Source organism: Rhinoderma darwinii, chromosome 3 (assembly GCF_050947455.1).
Source record: "Rhinoderma darwinii isolate aRhiDar2 chromosome 3, aRhiDar2.hap1, whole genome shotgun sequence".
Classification (NCBI taxonomy): Eukaryota; Metazoa; Chordata; class Amphibia; order Anura; family Rhinodermatidae; genus Rhinoderma; species Rhinoderma darwinii.
The window spans coordinates 131,233,960-131,248,762 of record NC_134689.1 but is presented as its reverse complement, the minus strand read 5'-3'; the positions used below and the strand labels follow the sequence as shown (position 1 = coordinate 131,248,762).

The following is a 14,803-nucleotide window of genomic DNA, read 5'->3' as shown; positions in this document are numbered from 1 at the left end:
CTCCTCCCCCACTAAGTGTATCCAGAACGGATTTAGCCTCCAGTGCAGTCTTAGCCCCCCCATCTGTGGGCTGGTTCGGACCTTCAGTATCATCGGGGAGTGATCAGACAATGACCTTGGCAGATATTCCACCCCCTCCACACACTCAATCCCTAACCCGTTACTAAACATCAAATCTATTCTGGATAATGACTCATAAGTAGATGACACACAAGAATATTGCGTAGTAGAGGGCCATTTTGCCTGCCAAATATCTGTATACCCAACCTCCGTCATGTACTTCCCAAACCGCGTCAGAGCAGCCTCTCCTACCCCCCCCCCCTTTTGGAAATTTATCGCACCTTTTATCCATTACGTTGTTGAAATCCCCTATTAGTATAGTCGGAACCATAGGCCAACCTGCCAACCTCTCCAACACTTCTCTTATTGGAACCACAGAGTACGGGGGAGGTACATACAGTACTACGATTATACATTCCTAGTTAAACAGTTTACAATGTACCCCTACATATCTACCCTCTCCATCTCTAAAGGAAGCCAAACAGCAAAAAGGTATGAACCAGGAGACTAACCCCCCTCGAGTATGTGGAATGAAAGGAGTGGAAACTGTGCCTAATCCAAGCCCTATGTGCCTGTTGCACAGTATCAGCGGTAAGATGCGTTTCCTGCAAACCCATCACACCAGCAGACTGCCCTTTCAGAAAATCAAATATAGCTCGCCGTTTTGTTACCTCCCCCATACCTCTCACATTCCATGACAAAAGATTTACCCTACCCCCCATCTAGCCATTTCTTTTATCTGACAGTGGCAATTACCGTTGAATCCAGTGCCAATCAGAGCGTACTGCATTTCAAACTCCCTTTCCCTCCAAAACATTTTCCCCCCTCCACCCACCTCCCTAACCCACCCAACTTTACATAAACTTACCCTCCAAAGAGGGCCCGGGCTGGCGAAGAAACCTCCACCAATGTGACTATTCAGCTTCCCATTCACATTGCAGAAATACATCTCTTCCCGCAATATAAACCTAAGAACCACAAACCTCCCGCCACCTTACCACAATAGACATATAGCATTTCTGTGACTCAAATAACTGATATTTCAATTAAACTGACAGCTCTGTCTCCCCCTCTCACCATTATAGACATAGAAACTGCAGACCCACATTAGAACAACAAATAAATGCAGAAAACAGTGCCTTATTCCCCTGCGCAGCTCATCCTTCTCCTTTTTCATAAAAAGCAGAGTCTCCCCTTCAGCCATCCACCTGATGATCACACCGCATCTTCCCCTCGATCCTGACGAAGGCGATCTTCGTGACTATCCAGCCATCTCAGCGCATCTTTTGAGTTCTCAAAAAATTGTACGGATCCCAGCGCCGCAACCCGAAGTTTCGCCGGGTACAGCATTGAATATTGAACACGCAGATTCCTCAGTCGTCTTTTAATATCCAGAAATGGCATCCTTCTTTTCTGAACCTCTGCAGAAAAATCCGGGTAAAATGACACTTTCACACCATTCACCCGTATATCTTGCTTTTCCCGGGCTTGCCGAAGAATTAAATCTCTGTCTTTATAATGAAGCAACTTTACCAACACAGGTCTTGGCGGCCGTCCAGGTGGGCCAGGGCGAGTTGGTACTCTATGGGCTCTTTCCACCGCAAACAGTGGGGTCAGCGACTCCTTACCAAACACCTCCAGTAGCCATTTTTCAAAATAGGAATCCGGGTTGGACCCTTCTACTTTTTCAGGAATTCCCACCATCCTCACATTATTCCGACGTAGGCGATTCTCCAGATCATCAGCTTTAGATAACAGGTAAGTAACATCCACAGCTACCGCATTTACATCCCTCCTCATGGGCAGCATTCTGTCTTCCAATTCGCTGACCCTGCCTTCCACCGCTGTTGTTCGTTCCGAAACTTTCTGTAGATCGTGACGTATAATGGAGATATCCTCCTTAATTCCGCCCACCTGGCAGGTAAGTTTAGCTAGCGTGGCATTACACAGGCTTACCGCCGAAAAAACATCCGCCAGCGTGGGTCCAGGCTTATGCAAGCTGCGCGAGCCTCCTCCTGAGCTGCCTACAGCATCTTCTCCATTCTCCTCCTCCTCCTCCATCTGTGCCCTCAGCGGTTCATGCCTAGACCCTGAGCGGCCTGTCTGCTCTTTCCCTCCGTCTGACATCTCTCCATCAGCAGCTGCCCTCATGGGTATCTTTCTGGCAAAGCGCTCCAGCCGGGATGCCGCCAACCCTCTCAAATCCCTGCTCTCTGCCATCATGCACGTGTCGGCGCCATCTTGTAAGCGCAGCTCACCGTCCTCTGCCGCCTTAGACTTTCTGGAACGGGTCATTACAGCCTCCAACAGCTCCAGAGTCGTGTCCCAAGATTCTCCTCCTTCTCCCCTCTCTGCACAGGTATGTCTCCGTTAGGAGAGTTCAGCCACAGGATATGTACCAGGATATCGGCAGCGGGAGCTCCGGTTCCTGCGTCCGCTCATATATGCCGCTAAGCCACGCCCTAAGACAGCTGTCTTTAATGCAGGCACCAAGTTGATTTGGAGCGTGTAACTGGTCTGGAGGAGGCTGAACTCTTAATGGTTGGTAGGGGATCAAATACTTATTTCTCTGTGCACAATGCAAAATATATATATATATATATATATATATATATATAATTTTGACAATGTGATTTTTTTTTTTTATATAATCTCTCTCTCTCACTGGTAAAATGAACCTAGCCTAAAAATTCTAGACTGTTCATGACTTTGACAGTGGGCAAACTTACAAAATCATCAAGGGATCAAATACTTATTTCCTTCACTGTAATTAAGTATAATCAGTTTGACTAATTCACTTCTTATATCAGTATGTCTTTTTATCGTTATTTATTATATATTACATTATACACTGTATACCTTATGTATTCCATATATATATATATATATGGCACCATGCACTTTTGAAAGCTTGAGAAAGGTTTGGATGTGAACCGAAACATTAGCTTATTCTGTCACTTTACGGTGAATAAATCAATATCTCCCCATCTTTGAAGTCCTGGTGCTGTTACTTGTTCTCTGTTCTTGCCATCTGTTCTACACCAAGGAGTTGATTCATCCTTTCACTGGTAACATGCACACGCCCTGATATTCAGCTTCCTTTGAGTGTATCGCCATAATTGTACTGAACTTCAGAATAAAGTTCACCATTTATTCACTTGTGCATGATGAACACAGTTTTTTTTTTTCCATCCCCCAAAGTAAAATAAAAGTTTTTCAATACATTATGTGTACCTAAAAGTGATGACATTAATTCGACCCGCACATATAAAAAGGTTATTGCTCTCGGAAGGCATGGAGGAAAAAATAAAAAATAAAAAAATCACTGCATCAGGAGGACCAAAACTGGCTGTGGTGGCCATGGGGCTTAAGGAAATACAGAATCAGGAAACATTATTTAAATCAGGTTTTTATTATAATTTTTTTTTAAATGTTTTAGTGCCTTTCTTCATTTTTTGTTACTATTTACATGAAAAAAATTCTTAAAGCATTACAGTTTTCACACTGGCCACTAGGATGACACTTGTTTTCTGTAGCTCACTTGTCAACTTTGCTGTATAGACTGGGACAAAATGAGCAGAGTCTGACATCTCTATTGTACTCTTAGAGACCTAGATGAGGCAGTACAGTAAGGCTAACCGGGCGTTTTTAAACGTTTTTTTCCCCCGGGTTTATGTGCTTCCTAATTGCTCTGAATTTTTTTTTTTTTATTGTTTCAATGTGCTTCACCTGTAAAAGGTGCACAACTGAAAACCGTATCACAAAACTCATGTGGTTTTTGAAAAACGTTTTTTCAAAGCAAATAAGCACCACATAATGACACAACAAAATTTAAGTAAAAACGCTGAAGAAAACACCCTGTGGAAACAGAGTCTAAGACCTTATTCACATGAATGTGTCAGTTTTGCGCGCGTAAAAAAGGCAGCGTTGTCTCATTATGAAGGTATATGCTTACGTGAGGCCCTGTTCTTGGCCAGGAAGGCTATCGTCATCCGATGGATGGGTGACCTTACCCTTACAGCCTCTCAATGGAAGACTATGGTTAACTCTGTGGTCTCATTTATCAATTTGGTGTACCAACATCGGGGTTGTCAGCATAAGTTTGAGTGTGTGGGGCCGGTGGTGAATATCACCTCATACATCTTTTGGCGTGGGCGACCTTAGTGTTTCCTGACCTCCGGATGGGATATCTAATGGTTGATATGGTATGGGTTTGTGGCATAATATTGTGGGGATGCATTGCCTGTATGCGAACGTCGATTGGACCTGAAATGTGTTTTATCGCTTTATTCTTTTGTTTTATTTTTTCTTATTTCTGTGCTTTTCGCATTTTGCGTTGTGACATGTATCTTTGATCCTTATCTCATGATTATATGTACAAGGAGATCAATGCTGTTCTTTTGTTTGTTACTTGAAGAATGGGTTTCTTGTATGTCACCCAGTATGCTTTGATTATCATATCTATGTATCACTTTATTATTTATTATTTATAAACCGAGTTAAAAAAAAACGCAGCATTTTTCCTGCGTTGCAGTTCCGTGTAAAGAGTGTCTGCGTTTTTTACGTCAGCAAAAAAAACTGGGAGGTGTTTTATATTTTCCTCATTTCTTTATCAACTGGTGCGTGAAAAACACAGACAGCACACGGATGATTTTCACGCACCCATTGACTTCTATAGGTGTGTGTGATGCGCAAAAAAACGCATAAGTATAGGACATGCAGTGAGTTTCACGCAGCCGACACACGATGAGTGAAAAACACTTAATGTCTGAATGGCCCCATTGAAAAATACGCACCGCAGGTGAATTTCTGCTCGGAAATTTTACGCAGCGTGTGGATGAGATTTGTTAAATCTCATCCACTATGCTGCTGCTGTACTCTGCTGTGTAATTCCGGATGGAAAATACGCAGCAATTCCGCTACGTGTGGACGAGCCCTAAGACGACCAGGCATATTGCAATTAGATTTTTCCATTAATGGTAATCTGTGCAATATTGGGGCGGCCAATAAACATTACACAGAAGCCAGAAAGCCGCACTTCTTTTCACACTATTGTAACATGTATGTAGATATTAAGAGATGACCCTGACTGATTCATTGTAAAGTGAAGGAAAATGGGTAAATTAACCCATTATAGCGTGTGAGCTCATTGTGATGAAAACCGACCATGAGAAACCAAAATATAAGTGATAATACATCTCTATTCCCGGCTCCATGGACAGAACAGTCATTATAACAGTATTAGAAGTAGTTACTCACATGTAACCTGGACGCATCCACTGCATTGTCATACACATCATCTAGATAAATTGGAAACACTGCTCGATGCCAATACAAGAAACAGCAGTCACATTGTGCCCGGACTCTAAAAGAAGGTAACATTACCACCATAAGATTGCTGTAAGTCACAGATTTGCCTTGGTCACTCAGACAAGACAAGAATAAACGGTTAATAGATCAACCTATAGGAAATGCAGTACTGCTAATGTCAAGCCTTTATGGTGACAAAACATTTACAGAATAAACAGGAGCAATGGGACATACTTTTCTCTCAGTTCACTGATCAGGTCCAGCTTCTTCATAACAAGCTGCAGGGGTAGAAGTTCCTCATCCTTAAAGGTTTTCTAGAACACAATGAGTAATAGCAGGTTTATTATATGGGGTCACCCACTTTCAGGGGTGAATGTACCGCACAGGATTCTTACCATTTGTGTGCCCACACTCAACGCTAGGGTAACAACAAGCCTCCTCTGCCTTGTACTAGGACCATTCAAGGTGTTCTCAGCCAAGACCAGGGCAGAGAGAACATCCAGACGTTGTTCGCTGTATTTCTTGTCAGAAACGACTCTCTTCTTCATGAATAAAACAGAAAAAAAAAATATATCAAATGTAGAATAATGAAGACATATCAAAAAAAATCCTTCCCAGATTCAGGAAAGGAAACCAAAGAAAAAGCCATTGGCTGGAAGGTGTAATCATTTCACAAATCGCTCTCTATATTTTTATTTAAAGTGCAATTTGGTCATCAAAATTCCACGTCATTACCTTCTATTTTTTTTTTTTAGATTTAGCATTTTTTTGTTTTGCTCTGCTAGATAAAGGTATAACTATGACCTATGACTGCGGCTTAGATCCATGGTCTACAAGGAGCCAGGGTTAGTCTGAAACCCACCATCTGGTTTATTAAAGGCCAAGGCTTCGGTCCTCCCCCCTATATTACTCACTGGAGCGATGCTTCTTCAGATCGGCTGCTGTGTATAAGCAGTAGCCAACCAGAAACTCACTGGTAAATCTGTGCAATGAAATAGAGAGCACTTTTTTTTTTTTTACAGCAAGTATAGACTAGAACTAAAAACTACAAGCAACTAAACCCCCAATGAGGAAAGCGAACACACAAATGAGCCTCAATAATGGAGAGCTTGAAAATCCAACACTTTTTACCTTTGCAACAGCGATAGCAGCGAGTGCTTGATAATGAAGGTGTTGAGCAATGTGAGATACAGAATCGGCAACCACCGTACTTCTTCTATGGAAAGTGTGCTCTATAGCCTAGATGAAAGACAGTGGTGTTATTTGCGGTGAAAATATATGTGATAGGAACATCCCAATGGACAAAACCACTACCAAAATGTTGCCTTAGTTAAACTGAGCTGCATACTGAGCTTTAAACAGGCTTACCTTGAGAAGCTCTACCAGTCTGCACAAAGCTTTTACTGAGGTTTTCGTCATAGGTTTCTGCATAGACATGTACAAGTTCATTGTTGTTTTTATGATGTTGCTAAGGCCACAGGCATAAAGAAACCCCTAAAAGATAAACCACAAGCACATAAAGGAATGATGGATTTTAAGAGCTACATCCAATTTAATTTCCTAGATAACAATTGCAGGGAAAGATTATAAAACATAACTGCTGGTTCCAAACATTTAATATTAACATCCATTTCATGTAGCATAAAAAGACAACTATAAGATGAAACTCATCTCTAAAGTGTTAAAGACCTTCCAGGTTACAGATGTGGATGATAAATTTAGACTTGGCTTGTGCAATATTAAGGCCAGGATCACACACACGGTTTTGATGCAGTTGTTGCGCCAGTTTTTGACACTGTTTCTTGAACCAAAAGTGGGTGAAAATGGAAGGAAATGTATAAAAACATGACTGATGCATCTCTTTCTTGTGTCCACTTCTGTGTTTTGCTATAAAAAAAAAAACTAAAAAAACCAAGCTAAAAACTACATCAAATTGTGTGTGTGATTCTGGACTAATATCAAGACTTCTACAACAATCCATAAATAGAATTAGGAAAACCTTAGAAGTAACAGGTTAAATACCTGTACAAATATGTTACATCTGTTGGTCAGATCTTCAGCAAACTTTTCAGCTTTTTGCTCCTTTGACAATATGGATTCCATTTTCATCATCCAGGAACTTACAAAAACATAGTATGACTGGACGTCTCTAAAGCGAAACAGACATTCCCAAATAAGTATTAACAAGTAAACACAAAAAGTTGAAGTTATACCACCTCTTAACCCAAAATTCTCTGTACATGGAAGGCTCTGTGAATGTTTGTACAACGAGAAGCAGCCATTGGTAACGAAAGTGAGGTCTCCAAAACTTTGTATGGAAAAAATGTTGACTTAATTGTTCAAGTTGTAAAGATACAATAAAAAAACAAAAAGCAAGTGTTTAATGTTGGATGTGCGCCGTCTATCTATTCTCTCTTCCTAAACAAAGAAAGTCATCCCTGTGGCTTTTGCATCTAGGACCCCTGATAAAGTAGACGGGTTACAGCTATTTATTTTTAATGCAGGTTGTATAGATGTGTAAAATGTCACTTTATATGTTGCATACTACTAGTAAAAGATGTGTGATTCAAGTCTACTCAAACTAAGACCAGGACCAAGTTTATGAACAGCATCACAACCTTATGATACTTAAAGCGTTTGTCCAGGATTAGAAATAATGGACGGCTATTTTCCCAGGAACAGCACCACACTTTTGGGCTGTGTCTGGTATGCTGAGCTGCCATACCAGACACAGCCCATGGACAAGTGTGGAACTGCTGCTGTGATAAAAGTAGACCCTTTTTTCTAATTCTGGATAAACCCTTTAAACTCTTAAAAACAACAACTTATCTATAAGTAATTTTAACTTGAAGGGTTATTCCCATCTTAGACATTTATGGCATATCCACAGGAGTTTCTCCTGGAATGACGGCCGCTGAACAGAATGGCGAGAGAGTCGCACGCATGAGCAGCAGGCTCCCCCCAGACCCCGCCTGGAATCTGGGGTCATCTTACCAAGAGAAACGGGGGTCGCATGACCCGCTGTTCTCAGAATAGGTGTGAGTCCCAGAGATGGGACCAACATCTATCAAGCATTTATGGCATATCCTCTGGATATACCATAAATGTATAAAATGGGAATAACCCTTTAATGGCACATAAAATATAGCTAAGACAATACAAGAACTGAATAAATAGAAACTCTGATAGTTTAGTAACATAAAACAAGGTTTTATTTCTTGAATGTATGAGACATTAAAAGGGTTGTCAGGCACATTTAAGACTGGCTATACGCACTTCATGTGATGAAACAAAAAAAAATATTACTCACATGGTAAAAATCCCACCACTCCAGTGCTTCCTGACAGTCTCTGTTGCAGTCTAGCAGTAAGTGAGCTCCAACTACCCACACACAACCGCTGCAGCCAATCACTGTTCTTAGCAGTCACGTGCCCACCGTGCTACCATCACAGCCAAGCGCAATGATTGGCTGCATCAGTCACATGTATGTATTTGGAGCGCCATCACTGCAGAACAGCAACAGAAAACAGCAGGGGGAACCGGAATGATGGGGAACCAGTTGACTTAGGCCTCATGCACACGACCGTGGTGTTTTTCTGGTCTGCAAATTCCAGGACCGTGTTCCGTGGAATGTCCTCCGCAGTTCATCCGTATGTAATCCGCAGTTCATCCGTATGTAATCCGCAAAATGCGGATGAAAAAAAAAAAGCCTAGGTAAAACAGGATGACGACAGAACTCATTCCCGGTCGTCGCCTAGCAACATTTCCGCAAATCCGCAAACTGCGGATGACACACGGAGGTGCATCCACAATTTCCACGGGCCCATTGACTTCTATTGGCATGTCCGCAGCGCATTTGCGGCCCGTAATAAGACATGTCCGGAGTTTCTGCGGCACGGATGTGCGGACATGCGGAGAGCCGTGAAAACACTGATAGTGGGTATGGCCACATAGAAATGAATGGGTCCGCAATTAACCCGTGGATTTGCGGACGCAAAAACACGGTCGTGTGCATGAGGCCTAATACTTATTTTATTGATTTATCACACACTTTAAACGTACCCGAAAACAACCACCGCTTTAACTTTCTTTGGCAGACCTACTTGGTTAGAGACTGAGCCTTGGTTTGAAGGTAGCTTTCTCTCTGACTCTTAATGGAATGTATACTCTTTCGGTCAATTAATTTGGCAGCAGCCGGAACCTTTTGTATTAGAAAATTGTCAGCATACCAAATTACATTGGCTGTTAATGTGATTGCTGGTACCTAGAACACAGATAAAAGAAAAACCATAATGAAACAGATACATAGAGTGAAGGTGAGGGATTTGAAAGCCTCTGAAGCCCTGCAATGTGTATTATTGTCATACATTGCTAATATAAACATAAATTTATTAGCTATTATTGCAAAAGTCCCAAGAATCGCTATTATAACAATTACCTAACATTTGCATTAGCAGAATGTCTGCAGCTTCCCATCCAATGCGGACTAAAGGGGTATGCAGTCAGCTTTAACTAGACTGCCATAAAATCATGGTCGGTAGTCCGATACACCATCAACTTTCAAAATCCCGCAGCTGCTAGATCACTGCACTAGTTCCTTTAAGCGTAGGTTCACTTTAAATGACACTATGCGGTACAAAAAATATGCAGCTAATAAACTTTTTGAGCGGTGTGTGACCAGGGCCTGCCTTGACAACTGTTAAAAAGCACCTCCAGTTCCAATCTCCCGCCCAATTTGACATCGGGCATGTAGACACACAAGTGAATGCTTGGTGGTACATCAAGGCAAGTGTACGGTTGCCTTCGTGGTACACAAGGCAACTGTACAACGCCCATATAGTGTATGGGTCTTATTAATTAAAAATAGGACACGTGCAGGATACTCCCCAACATCATACGCTTGCCAAAGCAACTTTACCACCCTGCGCATTAGTATCTCTACACACCCAATGTCAGATTGGGCAGGTGATTATAATAGGAGAAACACCAAGGCACCACACAACCAGACTGGTAAGCAGAACCTGATGATTTTTTTTTTTTTTTTTTTTTTTAATTAGTTTTAGCTCCCTTGCAGGCATTTCTCTCGGTCAAACAATGTTCAAAAGCTGATGAAAGTATATTAGACATATGTTCATTTTCTTTTTTACTTAAAGAGGCTCTGTCACCACATTATAAGTGCCCTATCTTCTACATAATGTGATCGGCGCTGTAATGTAGATTACAGCAGTTTTTTTATTTAGAAAAACGATAATTTTTGACCGAGTTATGACCTATATTAGCTTTATGCTAATGAGTTTCTCAATGGAAAACTGGGCGTGTTTTACTATATGACCAAGTGGGCGTTATACAGAGGTGTGTATGACGCTGACCAATCAGTGACCAATCAGCATCATACACTTCTCTCCATTCATTTACACTGCAGATAGCGATATAGCTAGATCGCTAAGTGCAGCCACATACACACACTATAACGTTACTCAAGCGTTCGGACAGTGAATATACATTACCTCCAGCCAGGGCGAGAGGTCTATTCACAATCCTGACATATCTGTAGCGTCTGTGTGATATTTACAGCAAGGCAAGCGTAATCTCGTTTTAAATGACAGGTTACATCATAATCTCACGAGATTACGCTTGCCTTGCTGTAAATATCACACAAACGCTACAGAAGTGTCAGGATTCTGAATAGACATCACGTCCTGGCTGGAGGTAATGTATATTCACGGTCAGGACACTTCAGTAACGTTATAGTGTGTTTATGTGGCTGCACATAGTGATGTAATAAGAACACTATGTGCTGTGTAAATGAACGGGGAGAAGTGTATGATGCTGATTGGTCAGCCTCATACACTCCTCTGTACAACAACCACTTGGTCAAAAAGTAAAACACGCCCAGTTGTCCATTAAGACACTCATTAGCATAAAGCTAAAATAGGTCATAACTCCATCAGAAATGATCGTTTCTCTTAAAAAAAACAAAAAACATCTACATTACAGCGCCGATCACATCATGTACAATATAGGCCACTTATAATGTGGTGACAGAGCCTCTTTAACCCAATTACATTTATTAGGATCTTTATGTGCAAGGTAATAACAGAATAAATTACACTTCTCTGCACTTTTACTATGCAGTAACTGAGCATGCCCACAGCTCAAATGAATAAATGGTACAGCCTGGCTCACTTGTACACAAATATCTTCCCAATGCCATCTGAGAATGAAACAATAGTGGTCTAATGCGGTGGAATAAGTCCCGGCTGATGGGGCCACTGTCTCAAGGCCCAACCAAACAAATTATCACGCAGTAATATAGTATATACCTTCTTACACACATCTAGGAGGGATTTATAAAATTTCTTGTCCACTGTACGAAAGATGTGGAAGTAAAGAACAAACAGTCCACACAGTCCCACATATCTTTCCCGCTGATCAATTTCAGAGGCTTCCCCTAGAGATCAGAGAAAACACATCAGTCAACGTTCAGACCAAGAAGATGAAAAACGATATTAACTCTATCACACGGACGTACCAAGTTTTACTTCTACGTTGGAAAATATTGTGCGAATATTATGTGCAAACTCTTCTGCAAAAATCCCATTCTTTGAGACCGATACACCACCATTGGTAGAGTCAAACTGCTGTTCAACGCAGCCCTGTAAAGCAGGAGAAGGAAATATTGCAACTGCACAGCCATAAAAAACTCAAGCAATCCACAGTACATTATGAAAATAATTCATGGGAAAAAATGTTCAGTATATTTAATCACAATACCATTATAAGATAGTGCTTATTGTAATATAGACACTAAAGAAAACCCCTACAAAACCTACAGGTTTCCCGGTTAGGTCACAGTACCTGGAACAGCATGCCGTCAAGTAACTGGCTTTCTAGTTTTAAAAGCAGCTTCTCAAAGGGCTTCAGTTTGTCTTCTTGGATCCCAAACTTCCCTGGGTTATGATGTACTGACTTTAATAACCTTTGAGGTAAATTAATGCATTTTGGTAAAAAGAGTTGAACAAGCCGAATCAAATCAACATTTTACAGAATAGCAAAGTAGAAGAAAAATACTAAAGAATTGCTCGAAACACTAAGATTACTTAAACAGTTAAAGCTACGTTCACACGCTTAGCAAAAAACATCTGAAAACCACTGCGTGTGAACATACCCTTAACAGTCATTATGATACATTGTAAAGTGGATAATGAAAAAGAAACGGAACTTCACTATGAAAAAAAAGTTAAAAAAAAAAAGAAATAAAAAGGAAAAAGAAAAAAAAAAAAAAAAGGGCAGGCTAGTGACACATATATGCTCTGTACACTCCAGAAGCCAATTTGACCTTGTGTAGAATGAGACAACACTTAAAATGTACTATGAGATTAGAAAATATGGCCTGCTTATATCAAGAAAAAACACAATTGTCCATTGGCTGTGCCTAGTATTTCAGCCAGTCCCATTCAAATGAATAGGGCTGAGCTGCAAAAGCAGACAGTCCATGGACAAGGGGTCCCGTATATGGAAAAAAAGCAAACCACATTTTTGAGTACTCACCGTAAAATGCTTTTCTCGTTCAGTTCATTGGGATATACAGACCGTGGGTATATGCTGTTGTGACTATGGGCTAGATACTAAGAATTAAAAAAAAGTGCTAGCCCCTCCTACAGGATAAGCTAATTCAGTTTGTCTATAAGCAGTAGGAGAAGCAAAAAAAAAAAACAAAAAAAAAAACAAGGTAAGGAACCGTAATCAGAACCAGGGAGGAGAATCCCTCCAATTTACAACCATGACACCTTGAAAAAAAACAATTGGGTGGAACTTGACAATAAAAGAATTTTACAGCGGGTACTCAAAAAAATAAAAGTTCTTGTTTGTACTATCGGGGGATACAGACCGTAAGACGGTCTAAAGCAATCCCCAGGGGCGAGAAAAGAAGAAAGCACATGGTCACCTACTCCACAGATGCTGCAAGATCATGCGACCAAGCGAATAGGCAGAAGCAAAACTATGCAAAAAAAGATCAGGTAGCCACCTTGGACACCTGAAGAGCAGAAGCCTGACGGCACACAGCCCAGCAAGCTTCAACTGCCCTAGTAGGGTGAGTTGTAATCCGGAATGGGGGTTCACTACCCTTGACGAGGTAGGCCTCAGGAATAGCCTACCAATTCCAATGGACGATAATAGCCTTAGAGGCTGCGGGACCCTTCCCTGTACCCTCTGGGATGACAAACAAGGAATCCAATGTTCAGAAGTAGTGAGTGAAGTGTGAACTCGCTAGGCGCGGACAACATCCCAGTTGTGAAGAGAATGCTTCCCAGGTAAAATGAGACCTCCTTGAACAAGAAAAAGGTTACAGTACAGAGAGCCATATGCTAAAGAAGAGTCAAGAACGGAGAGCGGCAAGACAGAGCCACCAGTTCAGAAACCCACTGGATGGAGGTTACAGCTACAAGGAAAACCACCTTGCAGAAAAGGCGGGGAAAACTCTCATTGAGACTCAAATAGAGCAGACTGCAAAATATCTAGAACCAAGATGAGGTCCCAAGCAGGAGTCAATAAGGGCAGGCAGTGTGAGCAACCCGTGCAGAAAGATTTTTTGGTCCAAGGAGTCTGGAGTGCGGTTCCACCAGGAGAGAATCGCCGTATGAAGGGTAAGTGGAACTGCGAAAAGCGTATAGCCTCAATCCAGACCACCATGATGCAGAGGACTCTTATGCAGAGATTGATGAGGAGAGGGAGCCCTTTCACAAGGTCCGATCCCAGTCTTGCTGGTCCAGTGTTAAAAGGTTAAGCCCAGGGAGCTAAATGTGCCACAAAGGGAATAGACAGGACTTGTAACGGCTGCTGGTCCAACCGAATTGGGTCAAGGTTATCCAGGGTGAGCCGGATAGCAGCTACGTTGTCCTCTCTGAGCAAAGACTATCAGAATGTAGGGGGTGACAAACTCCCCTAGCTCGAAGAAGTGCTAGCTCTACAGAGAGAATTCTGGTGAAGAAACAGGAGGCTGTTTCCAGGTCGAACCATTACCAATTAATAACGATAAGGGGGGACCTCGAAGCGCCTGTGGGATTGGCAAACAGGGACGTGTAGCTACGCATCCCTTACATCCCCAGCACAAAGAAACTTTCCCTGGTCCATGGAAGCAATGACCGAATGGACAGACTACATGCAGAAATCCCCCAATGATACGAACCAGAAAGACCCATTGTTTCTTATCTTGTACAACCCCCTTTAATCTTCGTGTCAGCCCTCTAGTGACTGGAACTATACACGTGTTTGTTGTGGCCCCTAACTAAGCAAAAAAAAAGATTCTGGTTAGACATCTAAAAGTTAGGCAATACTTTCTAGAAGTATGGACTACATGGCTTTTGGGATTTGCCCAGGCTCGACATACTGCAAAAATCATATAGTCAGGCATGCAAAGAGATGTGATACA

The 14,803-nt window shown here is 41.7% G+C and overlaps 1 protein-coding gene across 1 annotated transcript in view; it reads right to left on the bottom strand.

Annotated features, from left to right (window-relative positions):
- WASHC4 (WASH complex subunit 4) overlaps nucleotides 1-14,803 on the bottom strand; it is a 109,721-nt gene that overhangs the window by 30,679 nt on the left and 64,239 nt on the right. The window contains exons 10-19 of the mRNA XM_075856759.1: nucleotides 12,229-12,349; nucleotides 11,903-12,026; nucleotides 11,694-11,821; nucleotides 9,474-9,634; nucleotides 7,393-7,519; nucleotides 6,739-6,864; nucleotides 6,502-6,609; nucleotides 5,766-5,912; nucleotides 5,605-5,684; nucleotides 5,320-5,425 (exon numbers count right to left, since the gene is read on the bottom strand). Coding sequence (XP_075712874.1) covers nucleotides 5,320-5,425; nucleotides 5,605-5,684; nucleotides 5,766-5,912; nucleotides 6,502-6,609; nucleotides 6,739-6,864; nucleotides 7,393-7,519; nucleotides 9,474-9,634; nucleotides 11,694-11,821; nucleotides 11,903-12,026; nucleotides 12,229-12,349 — 1,228 coding nt within the window. The remainder of the gene's footprint in view (nucleotides 1-5,319; nucleotides 5,426-5,604; nucleotides 5,685-5,765; nucleotides 5,913-6,501; nucleotides 6,610-6,738; nucleotides 6,865-7,392; nucleotides 7,520-9,473; nucleotides 9,635-11,693; nucleotides 11,822-11,902; nucleotides 12,027-12,228; nucleotides 12,350-14,803) is intronic.